Source organism: Hemitrygon akajei, chromosome 7 (genome assembly GCF_048418815.1).
Source record: "Hemitrygon akajei chromosome 7, sHemAka1.3, whole genome shotgun sequence".
Classification (NCBI taxonomy): domain Eukaryota; kingdom Metazoa; phylum Chordata; class Chondrichthyes; order Myliobatiformes; family Dasyatidae; genus Hemitrygon; species Hemitrygon akajei.
Genome location: NC_133130.1, coordinates 159,477,730 through 159,496,880, shown reverse-complemented (window position 1 = coordinate 159,496,880; position 19,151 = coordinate 159,477,730). Strand labels below are relative to the sequence as shown.

At 42.3% G+C, this 19,151-nt stretch overlaps 1 protein-coding gene across 3 annotated transcripts in view; it reads right to left on the bottom strand.

Moving 5' to 3' along the window:
- Window positions 1–19,151, bottom strand: part of snapc4 (small nuclear RNA activating complex, polypeptide 4) — a 49,580-nt gene that overhangs the window by 9,864 nt on the left and 20,565 nt on the right. For all 3 annotated transcript variants that reach the window (XM_073052324.1, XM_073052325.1, XM_073052326.1), the window contains 7 exons: window positions 17,265–17,350; window positions 13,908–14,372; window positions 12,685–12,913; window positions 10,280–10,350; window positions 9,534–9,581; window positions 8,083–8,110; window positions 2,639–4,488 (listed from right to left, as the gene is read on the bottom strand). In XM_073052324.1, the coding sequence (XP_072908425.1) occupies window positions 2,639–4,488; window positions 8,083–8,110; window positions 9,534–9,581; window positions 10,280–10,350; window positions 12,685–12,913; window positions 13,908–14,372; window positions 17,265–17,350 (2,777 nt within the window). The remainder of the gene's footprint in view (window positions 1–2,638; window positions 4,489–8,082; window positions 8,111–9,533; window positions 9,582–10,279; window positions 10,351–12,684; window positions 12,914–13,907; window positions 14,373–17,264; window positions 17,351–19,151) is intronic.

The following is a 19,151-nucleotide window of genomic DNA, read 5'->3' as shown; positions in this document are numbered from 1 at the left end:
CCCATTGCTGTTTACACTGCTAACACATGACTCTGTAGCCAGATTCAAGGAGAACCTGATCATTAAATTTGCTGATGATACCACAGGGGTGGGGCTCATCAGCAAAAATGATGAAACAATGTACAGGGAGGAGGTCAAACACCTAGAGAGCAGGTGCAGTGACAACAACTTGATGCTTAATGTCACCAAAACCAAGGAGATGATCGTCGATTTCAGACGGTCTCAGCCTGAGCACACACCCCTCAGCATCAGCGGCTCCACAGTGGAGAGAGTGGAAAACATCAAGTTCCTTGGGGTGCAGATCTCGGACAATCTCACCTAGTCCAGGAACACCAGTGGGATTGTGAAACGAGTCCAGCAGAGATTGCACTTTCTGAGGAAGCTTAAACAAGCATCACTCCCCACTAACATCTTAACTACATTCTAGAGGCGTGGTTGAGAGTGTGCTGACCTTTTGCATCACAACCTGGTACTCCAGCTGCAGTGCTGCCGACAAAAAAGCCTTGCAGAGGGTGGTTAGGGGAGCAGAGAAGGTTATTGGGGTCTCCCTACCTTCTGTCCAAGACCTCTTTCAGAGTCAATGCCTCCAGAAGACACGGTTCATCATTAAAGACCCCTCACACTCTCTCCATGAACTGTTTGTTCTTCTGCCATCAGGTAAACGTTACAGGAGCATCAAAACTAAAACCACAAGGCTACTAAACAGCTTCCTCCCACAGGCAGTCAGACTGCTAAATAGCTGCTCTACCTGACTCTGCTTTGGACACTTAACTTGCACTGGACACTTATAACTTGTTTTTAACTGACATGTGGCTGTTGTGTTTTACTATTTATTGTTATGTTTATTATTTAGTGTTGCGTTTGTTATGTTATGATTGCACTGCTCCTGGGAAACATTCTGTCTCATTCTGCCCTGCAGAGCTGATGTACGGTTAGAACGACAATAAAGTTTTTGAATCTTGAATCTTGAAAATAACTATTTTAACTTCTGTTTCAACCACCTCTAATAAGGGACATTTGGAATCAGAGAAAAGGCAAAAGGCATCAACAAACCATCAGGGAAATCTGTGGCCTACTCACCACTCGAGCCTACCTTGATCTGCACAAGGCCATGTTATCACAGAAATTGAGTGGTACAGACGGCGAGCTGGCACCTGTGTACTTCAGGTAATTAAAAACACAAAACAGGGACAGAAAAACCTCCAAAGATGTTCAAATCGAACCTATCGTTTACCAGCATTAGTCAGCACCCTCTCTCCTCAGCATTGTTTCATATACTTCATCCTCAAATATCAGCTCCCATTGCACTTCAACAACCTATAGAGACATTCCCCAATTTATAAATGCTCAAATGTCTGCAATAACACAACTGACTCTTCAGGGTCCATTGGCTATGAGATATAAAGCCATTTTTCCACTATAGCAGAATCAATTGCACTAAAATTTCCACGAAGTATTTAGTTCAGCCTTTTCAACAAATGAAATTCCATTTAATGAAGTGAGACATCTGTTTTGTTTGATCAGCAGCCACAATGGAGGCTGAAGCACAGCCCGGATTAGCTCCCACTTCCTGCTCTCACTCACACTGCCGTCAGCTTTACTCACATCTAACTTTTGTTCCCCACACAGCTGAAACTTTTCTCTCTATATCCTTTTCTAAAAAAAAGTCTATAGTTATGGGAAGAAAAGAAATTGCTTCCTATATTTATAGCATCCACACTGCCCAAGTGGGCTTAATATCCTGGTGCACAGGTTCACCAGTGTGGATGGGGAGGGTTTAAACTAAATCCGGCAATAGGATAGGCACCCGCAGACAGTACCAGAAATGAGGAATTAAATGTGCAAATTAGTAGAAGTGTTAGGTAATGGAGAAAGCAGCCTTATTTTTAATATTACAAAATTGTGGCAGACCAAAGGCAATTATGAGAAAAATGAGTAATTTATCATTGCAATGTACAAATAAAAGTGGACAATTTACATTTACAAAGAGTCACGTAGGATTATTTAGTAGTTGCAATAACTGAATCATGGTTAAAGACAATCCTGGACAGTTTTAATACGTCAGGATACAAGTGCTTTGAAAAGATGGGATCAGTTTAAAGGATGTGATGTGGGTGGCAGTACTAATCAAAGAGCTTTTAGTGCTGCACAAAGGATGTTTCAGAGGTCAAGTGCAGAACTCATTCATCTGGAGATAAGCTGCAAAAGTTGGAGAGCAAATATTTTTATAAGTCATCAAATCGAGAGGAAAATCGATCCGCTGGGAAATTAGAGAAATGTGTAAGAACTATAGAACAGCAAACCTGGGTAATTAACTCTGTAGCCTCTGAAACAGTGTGCATTAGAGTTACAGGCTACAGGAGGAAAGGCACCAGGCAACTTCTAGCTTGAATAAAAGGAAGATGGCTCTGTTGAGAATTAAGTAAATTACAGAAACTGAGGGGGGGAAGTGAGAAATTGGTTGAGGGTTGGGTGTGTAGGAATACAGGAAAGAGAGAGAGAAGGCAAGCAGCAAGTGGGGAAGTTTTGGAGAATCGAAACTTGCTGTTATCACTGGTTAGATACTCGATAGCACGTGCAATTGGAACAGCAAATCAGCAACTATCTAATTAAGAAAATACACCCTCCTGCCACTTACCAGGCTGCCCAGCAAGTCACATCCAAACGATAGATCAGAATGGATTTCAAAGGGTTGGTTTAGCTCTCTGTTAGTTCCTTCATCTGTGACATGGTGTACTGGCAATCCTTTGGTACCTTCCTCACTCTCCACATCAGTCTCCATGTACTCACTTTCTTCTGTGGAGTTTTGGCTGAGACTGTCACTTAATGAGCCAATTGTGGTCAAAGTTCCTTTTGGTGGCAATGTAGCCAGAAACGCAGGTAGTGTGAAAATAGAGAGAAATCGGGCTTTCAGGAGCTGGTAGGCTGGGTTGTTCTGTAGCTGCTTGTTCACTAGGACCCTGGCTGCTTCAAGACGTTTTTTGGGATCAGGTGGTTCATTCGCATCAGCTGCCTCAACAGGCAGGTTCTGCTCCAGGACCTTCTTGTGCAGCAGAAGGTTTGAGAAACCTCTCAGAGTTGAGGCAAACGGTGGCAAATAAGGTAGAGTGGTTTGTGTCCCTGGTACACGGACACCACCTTCACCGTCCAGCCATCGTTTTGTTATTGGATCTTTGTCGTCATACACAAGTTTGAAGTCAATTGAGGTTTTGTCTGACTGCAACTGTGTAGCCGGCAGCTTGGTTCCCTCCGGGTGCGGCAAGGTGCTTGGCTGCGTACATGAAGACCCGATACTTGGAGAATCCGCTGTCACGCCTGAACATCCAGATCCCTGGTCAAGCTGCGGAGTGGATGGAGGAGTGGGGGCGTTGGGGTCAACATGGGCAGCTGCTGATAGGGTTGCAGAACTGGCTGACATCAGAGATGGCGCCGACGCTCCACAGTTAGCCGGTGCTGGTGTTTGTGTCGGTTGAATCTGTGTCGAACTGGATGATGGTGGGATCACCCTGCACACTGCCAGTGGCTGGGCTGATGCCGGCGTTGCAATGGAGATGGTCTGCACTGGTGCAACACTGGGGCTGCCGGTCACTGATTGACTGGGGGCAGAGAGGGAGCTCAATGGCACTTGAGTTGCAGTGGCTGACGACATGCTGCAGCTTGCTCCAGCCAGGGGCAGGGTGGGAGCAGCTGTGGTCCTGGCCTGGCTGCCCACAGCAACCGTGGCCGTAGCAGGAACATTCTGACTGGGTGGGCCCATGACTGTGCCTGGAGGGACATACAGCAAACCCTGGGGAGTGACCAGGGCCATGACGGGTACAGTGGAGTTGGGTAGCATTAGTGGAACCATTAGTGGGCTACTGATGGTTGGCTGTGGCGCTGGTGCAATCGGCTGCAGCCGCTTCCCCCTGTACTTGGCTACAGCAGGGTGAACAGGAGCAGCATTCGATGTGGATGCTGTCCCGAGACTTTTCACTGGTTTGACTACAGCTGATGAACATACTTGAGTAGTGTGTGGTGACGGAGTCACAGCTGGCTCACCCTGTCCCTTGGGTGTCCCCGATGACAACTCCTGTGGCTTATCACGTTCGACTTGCTCGACAGTGGACCCAGTTGCAGACCTTGTTTGGCTCCTGGTTTGAACTGGTGGAAGGTTACTGGGTTGTTGAGTCAGTTGTGGCCCAGGACCGGTGGGCGCCTTGCTTGAAGCTGCTGGCTGGGGCAGCAACGTCAGCCGTAGTGGCTGCTGGACTATCAGTGGCCCTGGAATGACAATCGGCTTGGGTGTAGGGCGTGATGCTTTCGCTGAACCCCCAGCTCTTCGCCTCTCACTGAGCAGCTGTTGGACAGTCTTTGGTTTCTCTCTCAAAGGTTCAGCACTCAACTTAAACCGGGTCATTTCCATCGTCTGCCCATTGCCTACATCAATGGTCTTTCCTTTCACTTCGTTCAGGTAAGGGCCTACCTGAGATTTGTCTTCACTCTTGCTGGCTGCGAGAAAGGAAAAAACAAATGTTGATTGACAGCCAGAAACAAGCAAGGGGAAATAATTCTGGTCGGGGAAGCTCCAGTCATGAATAATTTACAGTGGTGCTAGAAAATTTGTGAACGCTGTAGAATGTTCTCTGTTTCTGCATAAATACAACCTAAAATGAGATCAGATCTTCACACAATACCTACAACTAGATAGAGAACCCAATTAAATTAAAAAAATTATACATTATTTATTGAGAAAAATGATTAAATATTATATGTATTTTGTGGGAAAAGTATGTGAACCTTTGCTTTCAGTAACCGGTGTGACCCCCTTGCAGTGCAATAACTTCAATGAAATGCTTCTAATAATTCTTGATCAGTCCTGCACGTTGGCTTAGAGGAATTTTAGGCCATTTCTCCTTAAAAAACTGCTTCAGCTCTGGGACTTTGGTGGGCTTTCTTGCATGAACTGCTTGCTTCAGGTCCTTTCACAACACTTCTATAGGATTAAGGTCAGGACTTTGACTCAAACATTCCAAAATTGAAATTTCTTTTGCTTTAACCATTCTTTGGTAGACTGACTTGCATGTTTAGGATCGTTGTCTTGCTGCGTGACCCACTTTCTCTTGAGCTTCCAATCACAGAGATAGCCTGACATTTTCCTGTGGAGTTTGCTGGTACAATTCAGAATCATAGTTCCATCAATGATGGCAAGCCACCCTGATTCCGAGTTCCAAGCCATAACACTGCCACCACCATGTTTGACAGATGGGATGAGGTTCTTATGCTGGAATGCAGTATTTGCTTCTCGCCAAACATAACACTTCTCATTTAAGCCAAAAAGTTTATTTTGGACTCATTCGTCCACAGAACATTCTCCCAATAGCCTTCTGGCTTATCCGCATGGTCTTTAGCAAACTTTAGGTGGGCAGCAATGCTCTTCTTGGAGAGTAGCGGCTTTCTCCGTGCAATCCTGCCATGCACACCATTGTTGTTCAGTGTTGGCCTGATGGTAGACTCATGAACACTGGCATTAGCCAGTGCAAGAGAGGCCTGTAGCTCCTTCGCTGTTACCCTGGTGTTCTTTGTGACCTCCTGGAATATTATATGGCTTGCTCTTGGAGTGAATTTTGTTGGTCGACCATTCCTGGGGAGAGTAACAACCGTGTTGAATTTCCTCCATTTGTACACCATTTGCCTAACTGGAATGGTGAAGCCCAAACTCTTGAGAAATGGTTTTGTGTCCATTTCCAGCCTGGTGAGCATCAACAACTGTTTTTTTCCCCGAGATCCTCAGAAATTTCCTTTGATCGAGGCATGGCACACTTCCAAAAACCTATGTGGTAAAGATCAGACTTTGATAGTGACAACCCAGGTTTATGTTTTTTAAATAGGGCAGGGCCTTCCACATTCACACCTGATTGTTACCCCATTGATTGAAATATCTGATTCTAATTTCCCCTTTAAATGATCTGATAATCCTAGAGGTTCACATACTTTTCCCAACAAACACATGTAACATTGGAGCAACACCTACAACACGCTGGAGGAACTCCAGGACTGACGAAGGGTGTCTGCCCAAAACGTTGGCTGCTCGTTTCCACGGATGCTGCCCGACCTGCTGAGTTCCTCCAGCATGTTGTACGTGTTGCTTTGACCACAGCATCTGCAGTGTACTTAGTGTTTACATGTAATATTGGATCATTTTCCCTCAATAAAATAAATGAAGTATAATGCTTCTTGTGTTATTTATTTAATTGGGTTCTCTTTATCTAGTTTTAAGACTTAAGAAGATCTGATCACATTTTAAGTCATATTTATGCAGGAAAAGAGTAAATTCTAAGGGTTCACAAACTTTCTAGTAACACTGTATATTAATCAGCAACAGACAATGTGGTAGGAAGCCAAATTAGCCCAAAAGCCTATGCTTGATCTTTCAAAGAGCCATGTTATTAAAGTAATTTAAAATTAACTGTAAATGTTTGGAAATCTGAAATGGCAAAAAAAAACCTCAGGTCAGACAGCATCTCTGGAAAGAGAAACAGTCACCATTCTATGTCAGGACCCTTCATCAAAATTGGGAAAGAGAAATCAAATTCGCTTTTAATACCAGGGTAGATGGCGGCGGGGGAAATAGGTGTAATGAAAGGAGTATCAATGATAGGTATGATACGCTGACTTAATGTCACAGATAATATTAGCCCTATTAGAAATAATATATATGTTGCACCCCTCCACTTCCGCTGTCAAACTTGTTTTTGCTTTCCCACCATTTCTGATGAAGGGTCACAGACTGGGTATGCTAACAGTTTCTCTTTCCACAGATGCTGTCCAGCTTGCTGAGCATTTCTAGCATCTTCTGTCTTATTTGTGATATTGAATATTACTGTTTCTTCCCAATACCCGTGGAAATTTCTCAAGACCTTAATCAAAAGCTTGTACTAAAACTATTTTACCACTCCTTTGTAGCTCAGGGAATACTGTGCCACAAAAATCAGTTCTACTACTGATTAAGTTTAACAATTCTTCTTGCTATAAACAGTGTCACATTATTTCCTCAAAATCTTGCATGACTGAACACTTCTAACAAGTCTTCCTTTAAGCCTCCCTGCACTAAGGAGTGCATTGCTGGTTCTCCAATCTAACTACAGATTATGATACAATTCCAGTAAATCTCTGAACCCCTCTTTTCCCTGTTCCATCTTCTCTGCATGAGCTGGACAATGTGCAGTTGACTACAGTGTCTAGAAGGTCTTGGATTCACAAGTATCCAGGGAGAAAGACAAGCTGCTCACAATTCATCACAGCGTCCCAAAGCTAGTTAGGAAAAATATCTGGTCACATCAGGCCCTTACCCTTCACTTCAGTCACAATTTGTTAGCTATGATTCGTATTGATCTTACAAGAGTCAAAAGGTTTATGTCTCAATGCAGGCCCTTCAGCTCAAGGTTGATGCTTCTGATACATTGCTGAGGAAACATTAGTGTTGCTATCTTTGAAATAAGGCACTAACTTTATTCACAGACTGCCGTTGAACACAAATATACAAGAACTTACGGCAAACCACTATGAAGAACCAAGTTCTCTCAACAACTACATCTAACCTCAGGCTTAGGCTTGGTTTTGACAGAATCTACCATTTCTCACTGCTTCAACTCTCAGTTATGAATCTGCTGCAGAGGAATAATTAATAAAGTACATTTCCAATGTAGAGGGGAACTATTACCCAACCCTTGAAATACACAAGAAAACAAATGATGAGATAACTGCAGGACGGTTTTTAGTTACACAAGAGTTATGTGAGAAGGGTCAGGGTTAGATTGAGAACTGGGAAAATGAAGAGCGTGTCACTGTAGGGTCAAGGTTAGATGCCACACTTTTAGCTAAAAAGGAGATACTTGTGTTCAAGATCACAAGCGGTCACAAGCATCTCCGATCGATAGCCCATTTGAAATGTACAGGCCCATCCAGATGCAGGACTGAGAGAAAGAAAATAAACTACAGGTATATACAATTATAAACCACAGGTATACACAATTATTAACTACCAGCATATACAATTAAACTTTGGCAAAGATTTATAGATGTCATTGAATTATTACACCATACCTGGCAAGCTTTCAGTAGCCTTATTCGTCTAAAAAAAACACAAAATTTAGAATAAAGATTAGCGCAAACTAAACGAAGACCATTTCTCATAACACAAATAGAACCCATCAATAAACAGGAAGGAAAGAAAAGAATAAGGATAATTGCTAACAAATGGGAAAACTCCATTGAAATTCACAAAACATTCTTTGAGAAAGATTGCAGGGTTTTGTGTAGAATTGCTTGTTTGGGTTAATGAGATGAGAGGCACTAAACCAACCTGGTTTTATGTTTATGCTTGGCCAAAACAGATCACAGCTCCCTCACAATAGCTTTTCCAGTGAGTGATACAGAAAGTTTAAGACCAAGGACCTAAATTCACAGCTGAAGGTTTAATACCCAGCTGAAGGGAGAGGACTTAATTCAATTCCCTTTCACTTGTAACCCACAAGGTCAAACAGAACAGAGTTGTGATTTCAAATAATAAAATATGCAGATGCTGTAAATTCAAGCAACGGACACAAAACGCTGGATGAACTCAGCACAGGCCAGGCAGCATCTAGGGAAAAAAGTACAATGTTTCAGTCTGAAACATTGATCATACTTTATATAGTCAGTACCTGTTTCCCAGGGCACCAATAGCAGACACCAGAGGGCATATGTACAAAATTAAAGGAGGGAAGTTTAGGGGAGACATCAGGGGTAAGTTGTTTTTTTAAAAATATATACAGAGGGTTGTGAGTGCCTGGAATGACTTGCCAGGGATGGTGGTGGAGGCTAGAACATTAGTGGTATTTAAGAGCCTCTTGGATAGGCATATGGATGAAAGAAAAATAGAGGGTTGTGGGGTAGTGTGGGTTTAGTACTTTTTTTTTTAAGGATTCTATGGGTCAGCACAACATGGAGGGCTGAAGGGCCTGTACTGTGCTGTAGTGTTCTATGGAAACCCTTCATTAGAGTTGTGATTTTCATTCTTAAACCTACATGGCTCAGTTAAACCCTCAGGTCATTATGTCCTCCTGTATGTTATAAACATTATGAATAAGGGTCTGTGCTTTAATCAGGACCCTAAATTTATCCAAACAATACGTTGCTACTAACACACACAACATGCTGGTGGAACACAGCAGGCCAGGCAGCATCTATAAGAACTGTAAACGTTTCAAGCCAAGACCCTTCGTTAGTCCTGACGAAGGGTCTTGGCCCGAAACGTCGACAGTGCTTCTCTTTATAGATGCTGCCTGGCCTGCTGTGTTCCACCAGCATTTTGTGTGTGTTGTTTGAATTTCCAGCATCTGCAGATTTCCTCGTGTTTAATACTTTGCTACTACCCTTTTTAACCCCACGTTGCCAAAAATGCTCAATTAGCACCTGATTTCATTCTGTTAACATGAACACCCAGCATCAAGATCGAACAGTGGCTTTTGGTCAACGTTCTAGAACCAGGTTGACTAATCTCAGGCTTAACATACCTTGTCTTTTATTATCTGCAAACAGCGTTCTTTGTCAATCCGGAATACCTGCAAACAACACAAGGTAGTGTAGATTCATGTGGCACTTGTATGACATGGGTTTTGGCCATACATATATACTGCACACTAGCATAAAGTACACTGGAGGGGGGGGGGGGTTGTCATAGGATGCATATTTGATGTCCACATATAGTATTTCCAGGACAATCAGGACTCAATATGTTTGTATTGAGGTGAAATGTCATGAACTAATTAGCTGGCATAGAATGGGAATAAAACATACTTGGGAAACAGTCAAAGAAAATTAATGTATTGACTTTAGCAGTAAGAATAATGTTGATAATGGAGGTTACAAGCTACTGGATACGGGTCAGGTACAGAGTAAAGCACTCATTCTCAGTCTCAACAGTAACGAACCATCGTGGCAGATTTTCTACTGCCAATTTACCAAGTGTATGCACCAGGTTTAGCAATAATGCTCATCAGCAACATTAAGTGGTTTAATGATAATACATTATGATCTGTCCACATCCCTTCAGAAGTGAGCAGAAACTAGGCCAATACAACTGATCTCACCCCCCGGCAGAGCCACAACTACACCTAATCACTCCTACTAAGCTTCAATTCAAAGTTGAGGAGTTTAACATCGATGGTCTGACCCTCTATATAGCTGTTCAATATATAAACAACTCTTCTGACCACTCCCTCTAAAAAATTATTTTAGATAACAGACAAGCGAAGCTTACCTGTAGCAAGAGAACAAAAACCGAAGTGCTGCTTAAACCAGTTGCCTCCAGTGCCTCACGCAGAACATCACCTGGACACAAAAGGAGGAAACTATTAATTATGCAAACCCTCACATGCTTCCCGCTTAAATTTAACTTTGTCGCAGAGAACTGCTACACTGAATGGTATTGCTCCCTAACAGCAGTTAGTTGGAACCAGTTTCCTAACTGTCAGTACAATGGCAGAAGAATGAGACATTCCCAGATTAAAACAAAGATCCATGTAACTAGTGGGAGGATGGTGTAGTTTCCCCAGAGTCCTGGGCCTTGATAGTTATCCCCCAGCTTAAACAGATTACCTGGTTATTACTGCATTGCTGTTTGAGCATATGGCGGCTGCTGTACTTCCTACAATGCTGATTTCACTTCAAGTACAAATACAAAAAGTATCTGAACAGGAAATGTCGATTCTTTTCTGATTTACACCCAAGTCAGAATTTACTTGAAGCATCAATTGATGCTTAAGAGCTTCCGATGGACATGCCATTTCTAACACTTCTATTCTGGAGTAAGGATTACTCAGGTTCAATCTGGTGACACACTGTTCTCTAGTGAATTGAAGGGATTTAAAACTTTAATTCTTTCCCTCTCTCCACGGATGCAACCTAACCAGCAAGGTATCCCCGGTATTTAGCGTTTTAACTTTCTAAGGGGTTTTACTCTGCTGCTAACAGCAATGCTTGCCTCTACGACATAGATGAAATGTTAGTCTCATCATATGGGTGGAGTCCAAGATGCAGCAAGTTCAGCATTTGGAAAGAGAGAAGAGAAGTGGTTAATGTTTCAAATTAACTACCTCTCATAATTCTGTCAAATGACCACCATCCTAAAATATTGACACAATGATCCACTTTCATCATATACTACCTGGCTCTCTCCATTTCCAGCATTTATTTTAACACTAATTATACTACGATGCTTGAAAGTTTTTTTCCATTGAAACAGAAAAAAAAAAGCTTATTTTGCACTGGCCACTGCAGCTAATTTCAAGGCTCTATCAGCAAATGAAGGATTTTATTTTTAAAAATCCATTAAATCTTAAGCTTCTTTTACTGGTACCAACTGTTGGGTATTTACTTAAGATGTGGAGTTTCTCCATTTCCCTTTTGTTGAGGGCTTTTAAATCCCATGGACATCTGCTTAAATTCTGACTTTAGCTTGAAATAACCAAATGTCCCCTTTGTTACATGCACAGCAACTGGGCAACAGTCTAGTTTGGCTTTAGTTCCTCAGTGAATACTGGTGGAAAGAAAACAACAACTGGGTTATGGTACTCATATCCAACAAATACATGTAGAATCTATACAGATTCACCTCTACCCTTTCAAGTGGTTAAATTACAATAACTTGCATTTATACAAGAGGCAACTTAACCGTAAATGTTCAAAGCTACTTCACACAGACTAAAAGAACCCATTTTTACAAGTCCCAAAGGAGATAGAAGCAGGTGGCAAAATTTTGGTCGGAGTAGAACATTTTAAAAAGACCTCCCAAAAGTAGTATTTGGAAAGCAGTGCAAAGAGGTGACGGACATTTTTATAAGTGAGTTCCAAACTGACAGAGGCACATCAACATTGTTGAACTGATTAAAATTGTGCTAGAAGCAGAGGAACAGATAATGGCGCATATAGGATCTGAAAAGGCTGGAGGGAGGTTACGATCATAAAAACATTTAAAAACAAGGATAATAATTTAAAACATGTTACTCAGCTGCCAACCAAATTGGTCAAGAAGCACACGGGTGGTAGGTGAACAAAACCTGCAAGGCTGTATGTAAAGAGGTTCTTGATGAGCTTCAGATACGGTAATTGGCTATGGGAGATTAACCAGGATGGTATTTGTTTCAGATGTTAAAAAGTTATGGATGTAGGAAAGATTCACATACAATATTGTGCAAAAGTCTTCAGCACGTGAAAAATTCTGTAAAGCGAAGATGCTTTCAAAAATAATGAAGTTTCTAAATATCAAAAGATTTGCTATAAAGAACAATGAACAGTAAAAAAACAAATCAAAACTGTGACCACCCTCTGCATTTAAAACTGCATCAAGTCTCTTAGGTACACTCTGGTGTAGTTTTATAATAATATTTATATTTTTTTTAAAAATCGGCTGGTAGGTTGTTCTAAGCAACTTGGGGAACTTGCTACAGTTCTTCTGCAGACTTTGATTGTTTTGCTTGCTTCTGTCTCTCCAGGTGATCTCAGACAGCCTCGACTATATTGAGACCAGGGTCCCGTGGCCATATTACTTGCCTCAGACCTTTACACAATATTGAAGCTATTATGAAATTTTGCTTTAGTTTCTGATGGATTAGGCAGAAGCTGAGTCTCCTAAGCAAAGATCCACTGTGAAGTTGCGTTGCTTACTTTGCCGTTGAACAAGTGGCCTTGGCATGGTCCAGCGGGAGATCTCGGCAAGCAAACTTTTGTCCAAATCCTTTTCAGACAGGTGTGCTGCAGCCGGCCTGCGCCTTGCCCGCTTGGGATCTCTTTGGGATTGCGGAGGCTCCTGTTGTGCGTCATTAGCTGTTGGGCACGGGGCAATTTTGGGAGGTGGATCTGGCTCTGGCACTGCCGTTACCTCAGATGATACGCTCTGCACAAAGGAAATCAATGAGTAAAGTTTTTTTTAAAAAGTGCTGTCTTTCCATGTTCACAGGCTCCACAGGCATTTTAATCTCCAGTCAAACTGGTCAGTGTGGGCTGGTGCCGGCAACCTCATTTATTCTCACTCCTTTGGTCTCACAGCAATGTAATTTTTGGTAAAGTATTAATTAAACCTCTTAAGAATTTTACATTTGGATGTTTCCAGGCATATGTGCCAGATCACAACAGCCCATTCTAGCTCTTTTTCTAAACACATTGTGTCGGTCCCCTTTGGATACCAACTTTTCCAGCACTGTAAACAATTTGGCCTTTGGGGTAAATGCATCACCTGATGTTGCATAGCCACAGAGCAAAAGCTACAACTGATTTATGTTACTAGATTCATAATCCAGAGCAGGAGGACTCAAATCCCTGCATGAGGACTATAAATACAAGTAACAGGATATGACCTTTCAGAAAAAACTGAAAATAAAGAGCTGGCACAATTAGGTTATTGCAAAAACCTGACAATTTTAATTGCTTTTAATGAAGTAAACTTGTCATCTTTAATTGGTCTTGGTCTACATCCAATTTCTGTGCTACAACAAACATAGTTGGCAGCAGCACAGCACATCATGCAATTCACAGCCAAAGTAAGCTCGTCAATTATATCAAAGCTAAAGAGACATTAAAAACTGAATTTGATGCGCAGACTGGCACTGTGGGATATAATGCAAGAACCGTCCGTCCCCCACCCCCATCTCTGCATGTGACCATAATAAACTCATAACCTTGTACTTGGTGACTACAATGAAAGCATTGGATGCATTAAACCACTACATCCTTCCCCTCTCATTCTACAGGATGAACATCTCTTGGAGAGAGAGGCCCTGAGTGAGTATACATTTGAGACTGATAAGTCAAGACAAAATTTATCCAAAATGCCCAAGCTCCACCCCCCCCCCCCCCCCCAACCTCAGTACCATTTCTAAATATTTACTCACCTCTGCTGGTTTGACACTCGTTTCACCCACACTTGGGACAGAGCTGATTGGCTTGGAAAAAATTTTCCAGATCTTGCTAGACCTGGGTCTCCCACGACAACTCTGACTTTCAGCAGTCCAGTTGTTCATAGGCTGCTCCATCGCTGTGTTTCCAGCTTGGAAGTTTGTGCTTTTCTCAGCAGTTTGTTGATCATTTTCTACCACTGGGATCCACCGGTCCACATCCAACACTATGGTCTCAGTTAGTTTCTCCTGTTTTACCTTCAATTTCTTTTGCTCTAACTTCTGGACTACCTCTTGCTCCTCTTCTGAATCTTCCTCTTGCTCATCATCATCATCTTCCTCCAGATCCTCCAAAATTTTGTCATCCTCTTCATCAGAGTCCTCAGAACTCTCCTCAGAGCTGCTGTCCCATCTCTGTCGCCTCCTCTTCCTTTTCCGTGTCCCTTGCTGAGGAACAGACTTCTGAAAATAAAGTACATCGATGTCTCAAAATCCACTGTTTGTAAAGATAGGATGTTTTGCATAACTTCAGCATGTCCAAAAAAAAACAGATGCTGCTGTAAGGAAAGTGTTCATTTTGTCAAAAGTCATGTTTGGTTCCTCCTTGCTATGTGCAAAAATGTGTAATACAACAAGGTAGTTGTAAGAAAATATTATCTATAAATGTGGAAATGTTCTGTGAAAGTAATACGGGTATTAGTCCACAGCCCTGACAGGAGATATTGATGAAAATCACGCTTGCCTGGGAAAGGAAAATGATGTGCAAGTGATGTGCAGGTACACATCATGGGAAAGCACTAGGGTAAGGGGTTATAAGGGTATAAAAAGGGGTTACCCTTTTGTGCAGGGATACTTTCACTTTAGGCAAGAGCTGTGACCAGACCAAAGAGACAGATTTAGAGAGCATGAGTAGAGCAGAATACTGGATATTTGGTGTTCTCTCCAACAGCACGTAGATTAGCTCATTGAATGATTGATAAGTTTTCTATGTATTCTATTGTTCTATAGTTTCTGAAATGGTTAATGTGCAGTTTTCATATCACCAAAAACAGGCCTTTTGATTCATCTAGTCTGCACTGACCTGGTTTCCTGCCTAATCCCATCGACCAGAGCCCTCCATAACCCTCTCACCCACGTACCCGTTCAAATTCCTACTGCCCAATCCCATCGACCAGAGCCCTCCATAACCCTCTCACCCACGTACCCGTTCAAATTCCTACTGCCCAATCCCATCGACCAGAGCCCTCCATAACCCTCTCACCCACGTACCCGTTCAAATTCCTACTGCCCAATCCCGTCGACCAGAGCCCTCCATAACCCTCTCACCCACGTACCCGTTCAAATTCCTACTGCCTAATCCCGTTGACCAGAGCCCTCCATAACCCTCCCACCCACGTACCCGTTCAAATTCCTACTGCCTAATCCCATCGACCAGAGCCCTCCATAACCCTCCCACCCACGTACCCGTTCAAATTCCTACTGCCCAATCCCATCGACCAGAGCCCTCCATAACCCTCCCACCCACGTACCCATTCAAATTCCTACTGCCTAATCCCACTGACCTGCACCTAGGCCACAGCCCTCTGTAACCCTCCCACCCACGTACCCATTCAAATTTCTCTTAAATGTTGCGAATGAACTCATATCCACCACCTCCGCTGGCAGCTCACTTCACACTCTGAATGAAGAATTTGCCTCTTATGTTCCCCTTGTCTTAAGTATGTCTTTATAACCCTTAACATATACAGTGTCTGAATGCCACGTTGCTGAATCAGAAGACTATTTCAGTGAAAGCTGCCAAGAAACTTCTAAGACTGCCATACTTCCACAAGAACAATCTCTCTGATATAAATATACTGATTATAAATTGTATCTTCAGCTTCTGCTTCACTAGAACCAGAGATTTTGTTTCCATCTTATAGTCCAGTAGACAGTTAACCGATCAGTGTCACTAGGCTGGGGCAGGGGAGGAACCACTCTACAATGAACACTGACCTTGGCAGTCCTGGAATCCTAACCCACATCTCAGAAATGCCTGAAATTAATTAAACTCCAATGACTGAAATCTTGGTGATAATCAATTTACCAATGATTCAATCTTTAAGAGTCAAAACAACACAAATTGATTCTTTTATCTACTGTGGTGAAACTCCACTATTATATAACAGTGATCAACCACTAAATGGGAAAGGACAATTACGTTAAGCCACATAACAAAAACAGAACACTTTATGACGTAGGAGGAGCACATCAACACTGGGCATGTTTGCTTTGAAAGCCATTAGTGAATCCAATTCCCTACTCTTTCCCAAGACCTGCAAATAAATGGGATCCTATTCCCTTTCAATAGCCATAGGGACTGTTCCCATCTTACTCAATGGCAATCACAAGATTGTTTAATGTCATTTCTAGTGCACTGGTTAAAGGAGAATGAAATAATTGTTACTCTAGATTCAATGAAGCAAAAAAAATATAAAGAACACAACAATAAAAAATAATAAATATAAGTACACAAGATTACATAGATAGAGTAATAACGATCTAGAGGTCAATCAATCAAAATTATTTTCCTCCCATTTCCCACTTCTACTTTTTGCTCAACACATTACACTGTGCCATCCACCCTTATCTAAAACTGTTCATAACCATGCTCACCTATCAATTGTGTCCTGTTTTGGTCATCCTATTATAGGAATGACGTTATTGAATTATAAATGGTGAAGGAAATATTTACTAGGATGTTGCCTGGTTTTGGCAGTCTGAGTTACAAGATGAGTCCGCATAGACTAGGACTTGATTCCCTGGAATTTAAGAGATCGAGAGGTGAACAGTTGCAGCTACGCAGAATCTTGAGGAGTGTAAACAGGGTTTAAGCACAGTCTTTTCCCCCAAAAAGGTGGTGTCAAAAACAAGACAGCAAAGGTTCAAGGTCAGAGGTAAGAGAGATTTAAAAGGGAGATCAAAGGCAGCTTCTTCATAGGAAGACAGGCACAGCCACTGGACAATAGTCAGCATGGACGAGTTGGGTTGAAAGGGCCTGCTTCAATATTACCAATTTCCTAAACCCCACCCCCCACCTACAAAAAACAACCCTATTTCTACAGACAAACCCTGGAGCAAAAAAATTCTTTAACCCTGGAACCATTTGAGCTAGCTCTTTTCTGCATCTTCTCTGTAACTAACCCTCCTAAAGCGTGCTAACATGAATTGCAGTTGTGGTCTAACAAGCATTTAACAAACAGAAATACATCCACAACCTCATTTACCTGACAGCAGTTCTATTGTAAGCAATATTTTGTCACTGAAAATGGATTTCATTCCAATTCACAGATCCCGCTGTGTAATGACCCTTACCTTCACACTTGTTAGGACTTTCCACTTGCTCATGCACTGAGTGCCTGTCCTGCCTGGCAGCTCTGCAGCTATCTTGGTCCAATTGCCTGTTAAAAAACAAATTCACAACACTGAAACTGTGGTCGAGAATAGAGATCAACTGATAACGGTACAACTGCAAGTCCTGAAATGCAATGCATTGAAACACTGGAATTCACTAAATGGTGGGATTTCCTGGTAGCCACCTATTCCGATTGGTTGGTCCATGGCCTACTCTAAATGTTGTGATGAGGCCTCTCTCAGGTTGGAAGAGCAAAGCCTCATTCTGCCTGGGTAGCCTCCAACCTGACAGCATGAGCATAACTCCCTAACTGCCAGTAATTTCTCTCCCTCCCCTTCTGTTTTTTTTTCCCTTCCCCATTCTGGCTCCCCTCTTGCCCCTTCTCTTCATCTGCCTATCACCTGCATGGTGTCCCTCCTCCTCTCCTTTCTCCCATGGTCCACTCTCCTCTCCGATTCTTTTTTGTTTAGCCCTTTACAATTTCCACCCATCACCTCCCAGCTTCTCACTTCCCCCACCTTCTCCTTCACCAACCACTGTCTACTCATTCCCCTCCTCCACCTCCTTATCCTGGCTTCTTCCCCTTTCCATTTCAGTCCTAAAGAGTCTTAACCTGAAATGTCGACTCTTCATTCCTCTCCATAGATGCTGCATGACCTTCTAAGTTCCTCCAGCACTGTGTGTGCATTACTCAAAAGGCATATTTAATTATTACTATTGCTTCCTGAGGACTTTGCTGCTTCACAATTGCAGTACAGTCGGCCCTCCTTATCCGCGAATTCAACCAACCGCGAATCGTTGTTCGAGCATGTAAAGACTTTTTTTCTTGTCATTATTCCCTAAACAATGCAGTATAACAACTATTTTACATAGCATTTACATTGTATTAGGTATTATAAGTAATCTAGAGATGATTTAAAGTATACAGGAGGATGTGCATGGGTTATCGTGGATCAGGATAGAAAAAAAAATCGGAAGTTCTTACTAAGTAAGTCGGAACAGGTACATCTGGTATTATTTAGCGTCAGTTAGTCAAACATTTGTCTTAGTATATAGTATATATTTTACCTTTCTATGCATATAAAACACTTCAGAACGTATGTTTCAGCGCTGGGCTTGGGAACGGAAGTTCCCGAGTTCTATCTAATGACAGATCGCTCCCAAGTGCACTCTGCACCGTGCCGGGTTGATATGGAGGATCAAACACATAAAAACCCCCAAACTCAATAATTAAACCACTGCGTTGCTTAGTAATAATTGTAGCTTTCATCAGGGCAGGGCCTTTCTCACTTTATCCTTTAAAATTGTTCCGATCATTGACCAACTGTAGCCTAACGCTTTTCCAATGATTGATGGTGTTTCACCTCTTTCCAATCGCTTTATTATTTCCACTTTATTTTCAATCGTTATTGTGACTATTTTCGTGAACAGAAACATTGCAGATTCAGATCTCTGCAGCTGGGTCCTCATGTCCCGCACCGAGACCGGTTAAATAAGGTCTGGGGTTCTGCTGGGTCCTAAGATCCACCATACTGAAACATGCTGAATAAGGGACTTGAGCATCCGCGAATTTTGGTATCCGCAAGGGGTCCCGGAACCAATCCCTCGCGGATAAGGAGGGCCGACTGTACTCAGCACAACTACACTTCAGTATCAACATTCCCACAGCAGCAGTAGAGGAACAAAGTTGAGGTGTAGTTTGTAAGTACTTCCCAAATGATTATGAATGAGACTTTTAACATTTCAATGCTGTTAGAATAACACTCAAAGCCTCTCCATCACAATTCTAAATTCCTCTACACATTCTTATGTGTTCCCTTAAGTCATCCCCTTCCATCAAAAGGCCA